Below are 14,954 nucleotides of genomic sequence, written 5' to 3'. Positions count from 1 at the left end.
TAAAGTGCGGTTTGGAGATCAATGGTGTGGATGCACTTTCGTGTGAGTAGAATCATAGCATCCTAGAGTTGGAAGAGAGCACAAGGGCCATCCAGTCTAACCCCCTTCTGCCCTGCAGGAACTCTGACAAGTACTTCGAAATAACAGTGAAGGGAAGGCGCTCAAGCAACTGCCTAGTCGTTGTGTGCCTTCAGGTAGTTTCTGACTTACCCTATCCAAACCTATCCCAGGGCTTTCAGGAGCTGAGAGAGTGTGACTTGCCCCAGGGCACCCTTCATGGCTGAACAGGGAATCAGACCCTGGTCTCCAGAGTCCAATACTCAAACCACTAGGCACACTGGCTCCTATTCTTTCATTTACTTATCCATTGCCAGAGCAATTTATAATAAGAAGGGAGTGTTTTAGACCAGTGGTTCCCAAACTTTGGTCCTCCAGGTTTCCGGACTTCAGCTCCCAGAAGCCCCAGCCAACAGTTAGGAATTCTGGGAGCTGAAGTCCAAAACATCTGGAGAACCAAAGTCTTGGAACCGCTGTTTTAGACCACAGCTCTTGAAGGCACAGACACACAGTCAGGGAATGGTTTCTTTTCACTTATCCAAAGACCTGCAAAACCAACAAGAGAACACTCTACTGAGAAGTACTGTACATACTGTTCCATGCCATCCAGCTAACTTCAATTTATGGCAACCTTACGGATAAGAGAGAAGCCAGCATGGTTTGGATGTTGGCGATGGGTTTTGGGAGACCAGAATTTCAACCCCGTCTTGGCCATGGGAACTCCCTGGATGAGCCTGGACAAGTCACACTCTCTCAGCTCAAAGGCAAGGACCAACCACTTTGGAATGAATCTTCCCAAGTCAATCCCCATCAGAGGGTTATCATACGTTGAAGACAAAGAAGAAATGAATGAGAGACCTTCAAGAGATGTTGTTATGAATAGCCCTGCTTAGGTCTTGCAGACCCAGGGCAGCTGTGATTTCCTTGAAGGAGAGCATCCATCTGTGATGTGGTCTTCTTTGCTCCTGCCTTCTGCTTCACCAGGCATTATAATCTTTTCCAGTGAATCATGTCTAGCCATGGTATATCCAAAGGACCTCAGGTCAGTCATTTTGGTGTCTAGTCAGAGACCAGACTCGATTTACTCTTGTATCCATCTATATGTGAGCTTGACAGCGTAGAACAGAACAGATGTTGGTGAAACGTCAGGAAGAAACTCTTCTAGAACATGGCCACAGCCCAAAAAAAATCACGAAAAACTATGCAAGACTTTGACTTCACAATGTGATATAATCTATAGTAAACCGTCCGTTTTGAAGACAGAGCATGACTTGTCCATTACTTTTCAGAGCTGTATAGAGAGGAACCAACTTGCCAAGGAATACATGGATCTGAAAGCCTTTATTATCGACTAAGGAATGCAAGAAAACTCACCACCAAGACCATTCTCCTAAGGCTCGCCAATTGACAATTCCTCATATCCATGTAAAGCCACTAATTTTATACCACTTCAGTCCTTGCTACCAGAAAAAAACCCTGCAGGGATGTAGCTCTAAGGCCATTGCCCCATAAGAATTCTGCCCCCCAGCACCAACATTTCCTTCAGTCCTGAAATTTCTACCACTGCAGTAACTCAAATCTTGCAGGTGAGCACTTACAAATAGTGTTAGGCATCCAAAGAAAAGGGGCAGGCAAAGTGTTCAAGGGACTACAAGACATAGCACTGCCCCCTCAGCATTTGCTGACTGAGACAATTTGCTAACTTTGCACAATTATAAGGATAGCCCTACAAAGAGACTGAAAAATTAGATCAACTGTTCTTAAGCAGGGAAACATTTTACTTAGCTCTGTTTCTTGGGTTTCTCCAAGAAGTCTGTGTCAGCACAGACCTGCAGCTTCGTTTTCTACTAAGTACAAATTTCTGAACCACCAAGTTACCTTGAAAATACAGAATAGGAAGACAACATTCTTGGGGTGCTGTTTGAGCAGGAGTCTCTCTTCTCTCTCCCCCCAAAAAATAAGGGGGGGGGGGAACCCCAAGAAAGAAAGTTTTAAAAGGCCAGAAATGCTGCAGTGTTATTTTATTGTCTCTCAGCCAAAGGAGTCGGGATTTATGGTTTCCTTCCTTTCTTGCGCAGTGACTGGCCTTCTCCAGAAAAAGCAATGAAGCGGCTACCAGAATCATCCTGAAAAAAAGGTATAGAAAGCATAATTCTATGAGGGGTTTGTTTTTGCATGCAATTACACAGATCTGTTCCATGTCAGTCACTACTTCCTATCTTGGAACATGTTTAACATCCAGATCTATACAAAAACACCCTGTTACACAATTACTTTACAGAACTGTCTTCTATCCCACACTCAATTCCAATGTAACAAGACCCCAAAATGGCATCAAATCAAGCTACTTAGTTGTGTTACAAAGATGTTTGCTTCCTTCAACTAGTTTTCTTTAAAATATACTATAAGACACTGTTTTAATTCCACTCTGTCAACAATAGTGGGTCAAAGCTGGAGGGAGGAAAAGTCAAGAGATCTCTCGGCCTATTTTTGGCCTCGGGATCATTTTTATTTTCAAAACAAAATTCTGTATACAGTGGTACCTCGGGATACGAAATACCCAGGTTACGAAATTTTCGGGATACGAAAAAATCCCATAGGGAATTATTGTTCCGGGTTACGAATGTTTTTTCGGGTTACGAAAAAACTTTTGGTGCTTTTTTCGGCTTTTTCGCACGGAATCGCGGCTTTTCCCCATTAGCGCCTATGGCAATTCGGCTTACGAAGGCTTTTCGGGTTACGAAAGCGGCCGCGGAACGAATTACTTTCGTAACCCGAGGCACCACTGTATCTCACACAAAAAAAGAAAGCACTAAAGCGGCAAAAATTCATCTGTTGAGGCCTTATTTTGTCCCAGGGACTTATGCATACAAAAATGAAAACTGTAAATAGCTTTATAAGAATATATACAGTAGCATTTATTTTAGCCAACGGTTAAACAATGTAATTAGCAACTGCAATGAGCTATGTTTATATATTTAAAATATAGAGAGAAGTAGTTAAAACTGTGGTAGATGGAAAAATGATCTGGCAAATAGTCTGTCTAATGCAGCTTCCAGTGTACCTACGTAACAAAGTATTAATGAAACAGTAAGATCAGCAGGTATGAAGCCATCAGTGACAGCATAAAATGGAGGTGCAAAGTGTGTGTGTGTATATATATATATATATGATAGTAAGAATCTTTTGCTACTTTTTCCTAATTGAACTGAACTCACAGCATAAAGCACAAGAATTTCTCCAAGACTGTTCATGTCAGTTTGTCAGTACACCAAGCCCTTAGAGAGACGGATAATTCCATCCACAAAATTCCACGCTAAAAGGATCAAGGTACAACTGTACTCACCTCTTCGATTTTTTTGATCAGTGGTCGTGAATTCCTGATGAATGTGATCTTGCCAATCTTGAAGTCATAATTAGGAATTCCTCTGCAGAAGAGATTGCTGACAGTTATTTAGTTATTAAAAATATATAGGCGCCAGTGTTCTGCTTTAAGGCCCTGTCTAACCCTTTGCCCATGGCAAATAATCATTTTTATGCATATAAGGGAGAGCTGGAAGGCTGAAATCTTTGGACCCAAGAGAGTGTAAGTGTATTAACACTTAAGCGTAAGTTTAAAGGGCTGCTGTCTATACTTGAGCTTTCCTGAACCTGGAAGGCTTCAGAGGTGCTGGACTATTAAGTTTATGTATAAAAAGAAGGTTATCACCATTTTAGGGCAACTGCCATTTCATGTGTGCCTTTCCAACTTATGGAAACCCTATTAGGGTTAAAATTAAAATAGTAAGGATTGATAACGTTTGTAGAATTCGGCTGAGGCATCCCTTTTGCTTGCCTCCTATGGAAAATGGAACTATCACACTCACTGATTCATCATGGATAAGCTGTTTTAAACATTCAATCTCAAAACGCCAAAATCACATTACACTTTTCAGACGAAACTGTTATTGAAGCTCATGATTCCATCTAACCCAGAACTTCACTGTCAAATCTAAGTGAGTCTGGCCGGGTATAAACAAAGAATTGCTTTGGATAAACTAACCTTCGAATGTCTCCTGGTTTAATTGGGGAAGGGCTTGGCTCAACGCCTTTCTTTTTCCCATCCAACCTGTTCCCAGATCCTGAAAATGCCTATGGGCATAAAAGAGAGAGAAAAAGAGAGTGTGTGTAATTTCTACATTATCAATAAGTCACTGTTCCAGTAAAAACTAAATGGTTTTCCAAATTTGTTTTTATATCTGATTGATCAGTCCAAGTTCCATTTATCCAAGGTCTTCCCAAAGCCCAGAAAAAACTACCAATGTTCATCTTTTGACAGGATACTTTATAGTGGGGTGAAAACCTATAGCTCTCCAGATGCTGTTGAACTGCAGTTCTCATCAGCCTAGGCAATGGTCTGAGATGACAGCTGCAATCCACAATATCTGAAAAGCTATGTTGCCCACCCCTCCTTTAGATCACGGTTTTTCCTGTATTTTGTCAAGAAATGGTTCATATTAATTTTCAATATACTAAAGTCTTATAGTACATGACACATACCAGTATGTGCTGTGCTGTAACTCAGCAGTGGGCAAACAGGGTCACATGGAGCCACAGAGCCCCACTTTTGTTGCCAAGGAAGCTCTCCATCAGTTCCCCCAAAGCCCCAACCACTATTAAAAATATAATGGAATACTTGCTGTTTTTCCACATTCACAGGGGTCCTTCAACCCTAACCCCAGCAAATGTGGAGGGACCACTGTATTGGATTGAAAAAATTGCTAAAACAAGTTGAAATGCTTTTCTTTTTTTGTGGTGCAGGAGCCCATCCATATTCTTTCCATGTTATTTCTGTTTCTGGTACCAAATTTTCTTTTAAAGTGATAATGCTCAAAACCACATGTATTTTGTTAACTGAGGTGTACCTCTATCTCCAGTATTCACACATAGGCACCAGTCCTTAGGCAGCCAAAAATCCTCACTCATAAATGCAGAATGAGAGGAACGCTAAGGTTTCTAGCAGAATAAATATTTATGATGCTGGATGAGGGGGAGCCACAAACAAAGACTGAGTAATGAATTACTATTAGTTGGGATTTTAAAAATAAAACTGAGAAGCAGTGGAACAGGGCAAAGAATACGCCACAATGCAACCTTCTGTTGCAGTTCTCACTTGTTTCAAATTCTTTTTCAAGGCTAGTACTTTGCAAGAAACACATGCAGTATTAAATGAATATATAATTGTCCTTCATTTGCATTATTGTCAGCTAAACAAGAGACTTACACGGAATCCCAGGTCACTCACATAGCCGCTGTGATCTGCTTCAACATCCTGAAAAGCAAAAGAGGAAAAGATATTCATGCATCTTATCATGGCTCCACAGGGCACTATACAATAAAGGGCCAGAAAGTTCCCCACAAGAATTAACTTTGGCAGGGTATTTTTTTCACCAGTCTTTGGTCCTCCTGGACAGGTTGTTATCAAGTTTGGTTCTAATAAAATTTTGGGTACATGTGGTCTGTACTATGACCCCTGACTGACCTCATAAAAGACCCGCCATTAAGCCAAAGGTGAGGAGGCCACGTAGGCAACTTGCCTTGCAAAGGCAGAGTCCCTAGAAAAACATGGAATTGGAAACTCTCCTCAGGAAGTTTGGGAGTCGCCAAACCAGAATCATCACTGCTTACCCAAGTAAGACAATAGACTTGGCCTCACACCTGATGAGCCAGTGATCAGCTTAATGACTTAGTAATCAAGTCGGATGCCCCTCTGAATTGTGTCCAGACCTAAATGCACTGTACAACACATTACTTGCTCTTGGCTTAACAAAGCCCAAGCAATCAACACCTTTGTCCAGCAAGTCTCCCTAGCCTCCAGATACATTTCGCACTATAAGAATGCCAGGTTTTTGGACCCTCCTTGTGCTATCACCAGGTTGCAAGCTGGTCCACACCAGTTTGAACTCTGCTCTTAGCTCCCGCAGCCCTCTTCCCCCGCTCCTGCAGCCATGATTCACTGTCCATCCAAGCTTCATCAGACTTCCCGGATAAGACTTCTAAGGTAGTATTCCCTAGTGGTGCCTCTCTTTCTCAGACCTATCTCCCTAACTCACCCATCCCCTGCTGTAGCACTGAATGCATGTGTGTGTGCATGCTCCCCTTTTGCTGTGTGATTTTCCCTGTGCTTTAATAAACATTACCCTTTTAATTGGACCTAGTTGGTATCAGTGTCTCTTTCTGTTGGGGCTTGCTGGCAACCTCTGGTATACACTGTTGGGACCCGATTCCGGCACGTGGTTTTGTTAGGACCTCCTCTCGGCTATATTTGAGCTAATTAAAATTCCCCTAAGCAAGAAACTTCCTAACAAGGTGTTTATATAATTCACTGCTTTTTTCAAGTGATTTGGGGAAAGGTCAGAGAATCAGTCAAGGAAATACACAACGAAAGGCAACTTACTGTTGATTCCTCATGCTGCACCTGTCTTTCCGGTTCTTTGTAACCCAATGGTGCATCAAAATCTACCTGCGCCAATACAATGCAAAACTTATAATCAGGTAACAGCAAGAAACTTAAGTACCTGCCACTTCCCCTATTTGTAACATGCAACATCTACAGATTGGTTGTCAATAACTACTTCCAAGGTGGTTTATCTTTTCCCACAAACAGAATTTAAGCAGAAAATGAAACATCCATCCCTAACTTACATTCATATCACACTCGATGATTGACACTGCTTTGTCCGGTTTGGTTTCCATGACTCGAAGCTCATAAATCTAGAACAAGAAAAGCAAAAAGATATCACCACTTCTAGAGCAGTTTTAGTGACCATGCCTTGGAACTGTTCTTACTGCCCCCATATTCCAGTACTTTTGATTAAATTGGACACTATTAATCAGTGCAAATCTCCTTAAATGGAAGACAGTCTTGCTCATAGTACCATCATAAATCTAATTTTAGAATTCACCATAAATATAAGCAGAATGGAAGCCAGTTCATGATTTCAAATTATTCCCCCATAGGCCACCCACATGTAACCTACTTTTTATAGTTTAAACAGCATGTCTTACCTTCTCATTGTAGTTGATGGCAATAACATCTCCAGTGGTCAAGCACGCAAAATTTCTGAGTGCATTTTCCAATCTTTAGTGGATGTTAAATTGAAACAGAAGTTGAATTTCCAAGACTGAGGTGACACTTCACTTCTGGAACCAGGGTTCAAAACAGAATGCAGAAATAATCCAGTTTGAGACTACTTTAATTGCCCTGGCTTAAGTGCTAGGGAATTCTGGGAATTATAATTTATTGTGATCTCCAAAGCTCTCTGACAGAGAAGGCTAAATGTCTCACAAAACTACAACGCCCAGGATCCCCTAGCAGTGAGCCAGGGCAGTTAAAGCAGTCTTAAATTGGGTTATTTCTGCAGTGTGTTTTGGACTGAGGTCACTTGCTGATTTTAAACCTACTGAGTTCCACTAGGTTCCTCCATCTCTTAACTGTCAGCTGGTAGCAACCATTTGATCTGACTGCAACAGAGGGAAATATGGAAAGCAGGGCCCACTCCATCAGCAAGAACAGACAAAATTCTTTGGTGGATCAGATCCAAGACCTGCCTATTCTGTTCCCACGGCAGCATGTATGTAACTGGTGGTAAGTGCACAAACAGGGCATCAGGGCAATAACTCCGTCCTACACATATTCTCTAGCAACTGGTATTGAGAGGCAAAATGCCTTTCACATCACTGGTAGTGCATACTCATAATGGTTAGTCAACTTTATTTGCTGAGAGACCTGCAGATTTGACTTGTCTTCTCCCTGAACTGGTTCTATTTGTCATTATAAGAACACTGAAGCAAACCACCCCACTCCTCCTACAGAAGCTTGAAGAAAAGGATACACAGCTTTGGGGTTGGTGATGTCAAGGAAGTCAGGACTCTGTGGCTGAAATTTTGAGTACGTGGCCACCTGAAGGTTTACACTCTCTACCTGCACTAGGCCTCCTTCCTCCAGAAGCAGATTCTGCATCATCTGCAAAACAGACACAATGACATGCATTCAAGCTCTTCCTTGGGAGACTGAGAGCCAAGCCAGATGCAACACTGAATGTTTAAAATTTAAGCAAGCAAAGAAAAAAAGATAGCCACCAAGCAATTTGGGGCTGTCATGCAAGCAACAGAGAAGAGAGGTTTGGGCAAAATATTTAATGCAAATAGACCTGAAATAATAATCAGGAATCCAATATTAGCTAGGTATCTGTTTCCCCAGAAGTTGGGGGAGCAGTTGATAATCCACTTTTAGAATACAAAGGCAATGATTACATTCCTCCAGCATTCCTGAAGTATTCTCTTGGTTGGTGGTCTGAACTATTAGCGCCCCTGTTTACAGCATACAATGAGAGAGGTCATTTGCTCAAAGGATGGAATAAAGAGACAGTACTTCCAATATTTTGGAAAGGAGACAAAATTGACACTGCAACTTATAAATTAATTTCTCTGTCATCAGTAGTAAGCAAACTGAATGCACAGCATTTGATGACAAGACTGAGAAACCGAATAGAAGAATCAAATATTCTGGCCCAGGAAAAAAAAGGGTTCCAAGAAAGTAATTCAGTGGTTGATCACTACTCTGTAATTTCTGTTGTCCCACACATATGTCACTGAGTATTGCATTTGCATTTGTTTTTGTGAAGGCTTAATGTAATTTAGTTAGGAGAGAACATTTATGGTACAAATTGACCCAAAGAAGTATTATCTAGTCATAAACCTTCACACTCAAACGTCAGTAAAGATTTAAGCGAGTATGATGCAATGGTTTGATTGGGAGAAAGTTCCCCATTGGTGCCAACCATTGCCCACAAGTGCCCCCTTCTCCTGCTGGCAGCAAAGCAGAGGGGTTGAAATTTACACTGGAAGCGTAAGGGTACTGTACCAGATGTGCCATCTGCTTTGCTCAAATGCCATGTAAGAATTCTGAGGCTTTTAAACCCATTTTAAGAAAGAACTGAGGGAGTCTAGGATACTGTCACTGAAGATAACCAGGCATGGATTTGGTCTGGTGAGAGACCACCAGGGGCACTAGTAAGAGCAAGAGATTAGATACAACTGCAGTTGATCTTTAAAGGGGTGGTCCACTTTTAAGAACCCTTGCAATGGTTTGAGCTGAGCACCCTCAGTTTAAAATGAGACACACACTCCCAAAACCTCCAGCAAAAACACAAAGAACACTCAACCCTCCACAAAAATATTAGCCCAGTCCTCTCTGCAGGTTTAAAAGAACAAAAGTGTCCACTTACCCAGTGCGGAAGGTAGCAAATGCCTTCATCAGCCACAAACTCAAGCACACCACAGTGAGTCATACGGTCTGAATTTTTATTGGTCAGTTTAAATAGCATAGGATAGGTGATATTAAGTCGGCCTAGAGAGAACAGGAGGGGGAACAACCACACTGTTAGATCAGCATCCCTTAAGAAGATCTAGGCTAGCGGTCTTATGCAAGTTTTAAAGAGAAAATTCCATTGAAGACAGGTTCAAAAAACTGATCTAAACACAAGTCAAAATAATGCAACAACTAATGTATGAACCAGCAGGCCCATTAATAAACAGCTAAAAGTAAAATATAAGGTCAGTATAATGCAATAAATATTTGATCAAGAGATAATGAAAGAATATGTGTCTCTTAAGAACTTTTCTAAAGCCCCCTAAGAATGGAACCTGATGCATACCAACAGACAATATTTTCCATTCCTGTATTCACCAACATTTATCAGCCCCAGCCCATATGGCCAAAGTTCAGGGATGATGGGACCTAGCATCCAATAACACCTGGAACGGCAAAGATTTCAGTTCCTGACCAAGACAGACTCAGTTTTGTTTTCTACATATAAAGTCGGTCCTCCATATCCAGATCTTTATCCACTGATTCAAGCATGCATGGATTGAAAATACTGCGCACAAAAATATATATAAATTCCAAAAAGCAAACTTTGATTTGCCATTTTATATAAAGGAGAAGATTTTACTCTGCCATCGTATTTAACAGGACTTGAACATCCATGGATTTTGGGATCCACAGGGTATCCTAAAACCAAACCTGTGGATATCATGAGCCCACTGTATATTATATATTTTTAAAAAGCTAGCAGTCCTGTTATTTTACAGTACTTAATTTATGCACCCCACAGTCCACTTGTCATTTACAACCAGTTACCACTTCTGTAATATAAAGGGAATATTTTACCCTCTGGATGTTTTGGACTTTCAGAAGTACAAGCCAGCATGGCCAGTCAGAAGAGACCATGGAAGCTGATGCCCAAACCATCTGGAGAGACAAAACCTCCCCAGCATCAGTGTAGCAACACTACCAGTAAAATACCAATCCTGCCTTGCTACAAACCTATGCAGTAACAGAATAACCAATCAGACCATACACATCACAAAAAGGTTGAACAGAAGTTACTCACTGAGCTGATCCAAAGCAGAGGGTGGCATAATTACTACAAAAACAAAACACCAACAAGAAAGTTAGAGTAAGTTGAGGTGTATGGGAAGCAAACATAGTTCCAACACAGAACATTTTAAAATGTCTTAGGACATAACTGCAAGTTAAGAGAAGCATCAATTTTCCCACACTCCCCAAACCCCTCCCCTACTGTAGCCTGCAGTGAAATGTATTCAGTGCCTAAAAAATTATCTACACCCAAAGCTATGGATTCCATAATCCCAACCAGGCAGGTGGGAACTGGAGTCCACCAACAAGTTCCCTTGCCCTGCTACGCTCCCCGCATCCCCAATGATGTAGAAGAGGAGTAGGAAACATACAAATCCATAGTCAAGAGTTTTATTTATTTTATTTATATTTAATCTTCCCCTCCAAACTGGAACTTGGCAGCTCAAAACATGAGGTATAGATAAAAGCTCAGGAAGTTACAGAGTTAATACACAATTTTAGCAGATGGACAAAAGGGAATTGGGGCAATTTAGCCCCCTTCTGAAGGAAGTTCTAGAGCCTGAGAGCAGCCACCAAGAAAGCCCTTTCTCATATCCCCACAGAGTGTGCTTCTGTCAGTGGAGGACCAAGAGGAGGACCTCCTTCGAAAGAATCCATAGCCTGAGCAGGGTCATATGGGAAAATACAGTTCTTCAGATAGTCTGGACTCTTTATGAGACAAGGGAAAATGATTCAACAAGGGGCTGCTATAGGTGCAGAAATAATCCAGTTTGAGACCACTTTAAGTGCCCTGGCTCAATGCTAGAAAATTCTGGAACTTTAGTTTTATGAGACGCTTAGCCTTGTCTGTCAGAGTGCTCTAGTGCCACAACCAACTACAATTCCCAGGAGTCTCTAGCACTGAGCCAGGGCAATTAAAGCAGTCTCAAACTGGATTATTTCTGCAGTGTGTTTTGGACCATTTCCACCTAAATGCTGCAACCTACCATCCCAGCTTCTTCCCCTGTGCACCAGAGGTTCCAACTGACTTTCTCCTGCTTCATTTAGTTTCTCTTGGCATATATATGGATTGTGGGTTTTTTGAGGGGTGGTGGTGATGGTTCTGTATGTATCTATCTATCTTTCAGCCCACTCCCCCTTCCCAAAATTACCAAAAAGATGTTTTTTTAAAGCAACTACAAAACTGCTTTGCAGCTTATTGTTATTTTCAGTACCATAAGAGAAGAATATGCATGGGATCATTCCAAAGAAACAAAAATGAACACATACTCTTCCCGCCTTTCTCCACATCTGATCTGTCATTAGGCCCAGCGAGCATTGACACCGAGAAACAGCGATATTGAGTTGAGAAGCGGTTCTGGAAGACCCGGGGAATTGGATGATCAAACATGTTGAAAGAAAACTAGGGAGAAACAAATCATTATATGACAATGCATTCAATGAAATTACACAAAATATGAAACAACAAGCCCTTATTACGGTTAACAAATCATAAAGCAAAACAATGACAACACAACAACAACACTAACCAAAACACCCCAACACTTACACAGTGGGTCCATGTTATCTGCTGGGGTTTGGTTCCAGGACCCCTTATGGATAATGAAATCTGTGGATGTGCCAGTCCCAGTAAATATAATGGCATAGCAAAATGGGGACCCTTACATGAAATGGAAAATCAAGGTCTGATATTTGGAATTTATACTTTTCAGGTATGATACCTGTTGGCTGCTGGAAGCACGGATGTGGACTCTTCTCTCCAAATCATTAAATCATTATGCACATTATAGAAGCAATGCCAACCTGGTGTAAGTGGTCTGAGTGTTGGACTAGGACTTGGGTTTGAATCCCAGCTTGGCCATGGAAACTTGGGCGAGTCACACTCTCTCAGCCTCAGAGGACATCAATGTCAAACCCCCTCTGAAGAAACTTGCCAAGAAATCCCCAGGATACGGTTGCCATTAAGTCAGGAATGAATTGAGGGCACACCCCACCACCAAGAAATAACACGGTCTGTAGATGGGTGTTGTAGTCCCTCTGAGACTCACTGAAAGAAAGATGTTGGCAGCAGGAGCTTCCCTAGGCTTCAGTCTCCTTCCTCACCAAAAGCATCTGAGGAAGGAGACTTGACTCTAGGGAAGCTCCTGCTGCCAACTGCTTCCTTTCAAAGCCATAGCCGTGTGAGTCTGTGGAATCAGTCTGTAGAGAGATCATACAACGCCTTTGGGACTCACTGAAAGAAAGAATTCAAAGCTATAACCATGTTAGTCTGTGGAATCAGTCTGCAGAGAGACTCACGGAAAGAAAGGAGTTGGCAGCAGGAGCTTCCCTAGGCTTCAGTCTCCTACCTCAGGTGCATTTGGTACATTCTAGGAAAGCTCCTGCTGCCAACTCCTTTCTCCCATTGAGTCTCAAAGGGGCTCCAAGAGCTCTCCACACAGAATCTTAGAGGTCGGATTCAAAGCTCTAGCTGTGTTAATCTGTAGAATGAGTCTGCAGGGATCTTGGAGCCCCCTTGAGACACACTGGAAGGAAGAAGTTGGCAGCAGGAGCTTCCTTGGGCTTCAGTCTCCTTCCAAAGGCATCTGAGGAAGCAGACTGAAGTCTAGGGAAGCTCCTGCTGCCAACTTCTCCCTTTCAAAGCCATAGCCCTGTGAGTCTGTGGAAGCAGTCTGTAGAGAGGCCTTGGAGCCCCTTTGGGACTCACTGGAAGAGAGAACTTGGCAGCAGGAGCTTCCCTGGGCGTCAGCCCCACTTCCTCCAAATGTATCTGAGGAAGTACATCGAGGTCGATGGAAGCTATGGAGCTCTTAGAGCCCCTTTGAGGCTCACTGGAAGGAAGGTGTTGGCAGCAGCAGCTGTTGCAGACGTGGGTCTCCTTCCCTAGGTGCCTTTAGTCCAAATCCCTGGGAGCTCCTCAGACCCAAATGCACCCGAGGAAAGAGACTGAAGCCTGGAGAGGCTCCTGCCGCCACCTTCTTCCTTTCAGCGAGACTCCAAGGCCCCTCTCTCTTTCTCTCTCTCCAGACCGATTCCACAGACTCACGCAGCTCTAGCTTCGAAGGAGCCATGCAGTTCGACCCCTCTTTCATGACCATGGATGGCTCCGTCCTACAGAGCCCTGGGATGTGTAGTTTGCCGAGCCTCCCCCCCCCCCTTTGCGACCGAGGAGGCTCCAAACCCGGTTCTCCAAGGGCGAGGGCGCCAGAGAGCGCTCGGCGGCAGGCTTTCCTCCAGGGAAGGAGGATGACTCGGCGCTTTCCCCCTCTTTACCGAGCCAGGCCTGCTCCAGCGGCTGCCTTGAGGCCCCTCGGAGCCTGAAACGGCGGGAAGGCTGGCTCTCCTCCTCCGGGGCCCGGCCTCGTCGTCACCCGCCATTGTCACTCAAGACAATCGCCCTCCCGGCCCCGAGGCCGCCCGGAGGCCCCTTACCATGGCGCCGCCGGCCTCCTTTCTCCCTTCCTTCAGCTCCGAAGCGCTCCCAAGCCGCTTCAGCGCCGTCCACACACACGCACAGACCCCTTCTCCTCCCCGACAGGAAGCGGAAAGCGGAAGCCGCCCCTCCGCTCAGCTTCCCCGCCTCCTGTGGCGCCCCTCTTGGGTTCCAAAGCGGCTCTCCTTCAGCCCCCTCACTTTGGGCGGGCTTTTGGGGAAGAGAGAACAAGCTTCCCCGGCGGAAAAGGCTGCAGGCGAGGTGTGCCTAAAAACTACCCTTCCCAGAGTGCACCTCGAACGCTCCGGCTTAGCAAAATGCTGTGAAGCCTTTGCGCTCCAAGGCCTCGTAAACAAGCCCGAGAGAGGCCGCCTCGCAGAATTCCTCGTGCTGATTGGTGGAGGCAGAGAGGGAGGGAGGGGCCGCCAAGGGCTCGTCCAATGAAGCTCCCGGAGAGAGGCGGAGACGAGGATGCTTCCGCCTGAGAGGAATAGAACGAAAATGGGAAACTTCCCCTCAGGGGGGCTTTGTTGAGCCTTCCCGCTTGACCGATGATGATGATGATGATGATGATGATGATGATAATAATAATAATAATAATAATAATAAATTTATTTCCGCCTCAAAGCTGAATCCAAACAGGCTGCCCTGTTTCCAAAGAAAATTCGCCTTTAGCTCCGCCCCCCGACCAATGAGAAGCAACGAACTACACAAAGGTCCTCATTTCCGGCTCTGGTTAGACGTGAGAGCCGTGGCTCAGCCCCATGGGATCCTGGGCTTTGTAGTTTTCGCGAGAGAATTAGCCTCCTTCTATGGAGCCTAGGATCACAGCCCAACCCTGAGTTTTCGCTGAGAACTAGGAAGCCCCTTTGCGCTCCGGTGCCTCGCTTCATAAACAAGACCAAGGGAGGCTTCGGCAAACCCGTCGTTCTGATTGGTGGAGGCAGAGGGGAGGGCGGGGCCGCGAAAGGCTCGTCCAATAAAGCTTTCCCAAAGCGGCGGGGAGAGGCGTGGAATGGGATGGAGGAGAAGGCCATTGGG

At 44.0% G+C, this 14,954-nt stretch overlaps 1 protein-coding gene across 1 annotated transcript; it reads right to left on the bottom strand.

Annotated features, from left to right (window-relative positions):
• Nucleotides 1-1,379: 1,379 nt before the first annotated feature.
• On the bottom strand, nucleotides 1,380-14,268 carry UFD1 (ubiquitin recognition factor in ER associated degradation 1). Its single transcript, XM_042442067.1, has 12 exons — nucleotides 13,913-14,268; nucleotides 11,750-11,882; nucleotides 10,494-10,526; nucleotides 9,327-9,448; nucleotides 7,932-8,062; nucleotides 7,105-7,177; nucleotides 6,742-6,810; nucleotides 6,494-6,559; nucleotides 5,321-5,368; nucleotides 4,100-4,188; nucleotides 3,404-3,485; nucleotides 1,380-2,183 (listed from the first exon to the last, which is right to left on the bottom strand). Exons 1-12 carry the CDS (start codon nucleotides 13,913-13,915, stop codon nucleotides 2,109-2,111), a joined length of 924 nt encoding a protein of 307 aa, XP_042298001.1. The 5' UTR covers nucleotides 13,916-14,268; the 3' UTR covers nucleotides 1,380-2,108.
• Between the last annotated feature and the right edge of the window lie 686 nt (nucleotides 14,269-14,954).

The sequence above is a fragment of the Sceloporus undulatus genome, chromosome 10 (assembly GCF_019175285.1).
Source record: "Sceloporus undulatus isolate JIND9_A2432 ecotype Alabama chromosome 10, SceUnd_v1.1, whole genome shotgun sequence".
Lineage (NCBI taxonomy): Eukaryota > Metazoa > Chordata > Lepidosauria > Squamata > Phrynosomatidae > Sceloporus > Sceloporus undulatus.
The sequence above is the reverse complement of the archived record's forward strand: the minus strand, read 5'-3'. Positions and strand labels throughout refer to the sequence as shown.

Coding starts and splice junctions, on each gene's coding strand:
- UFD1 (XM_042442067.1), bottom strand. Junction 6,811..7,104: donor CCATCAACTACAATGAGAAG/GTAAGACATGCT, acceptor TTCTTGTTCTAG/ATTTATGAGCTTCGAGTCAT. Junction 5,369..6,493: donor TGCAGCATGAGGAATCAACA/GTAAGTTGCCTT, acceptor TTTGCTTTTCAG/GATGTTGAAGCAGATCACAG.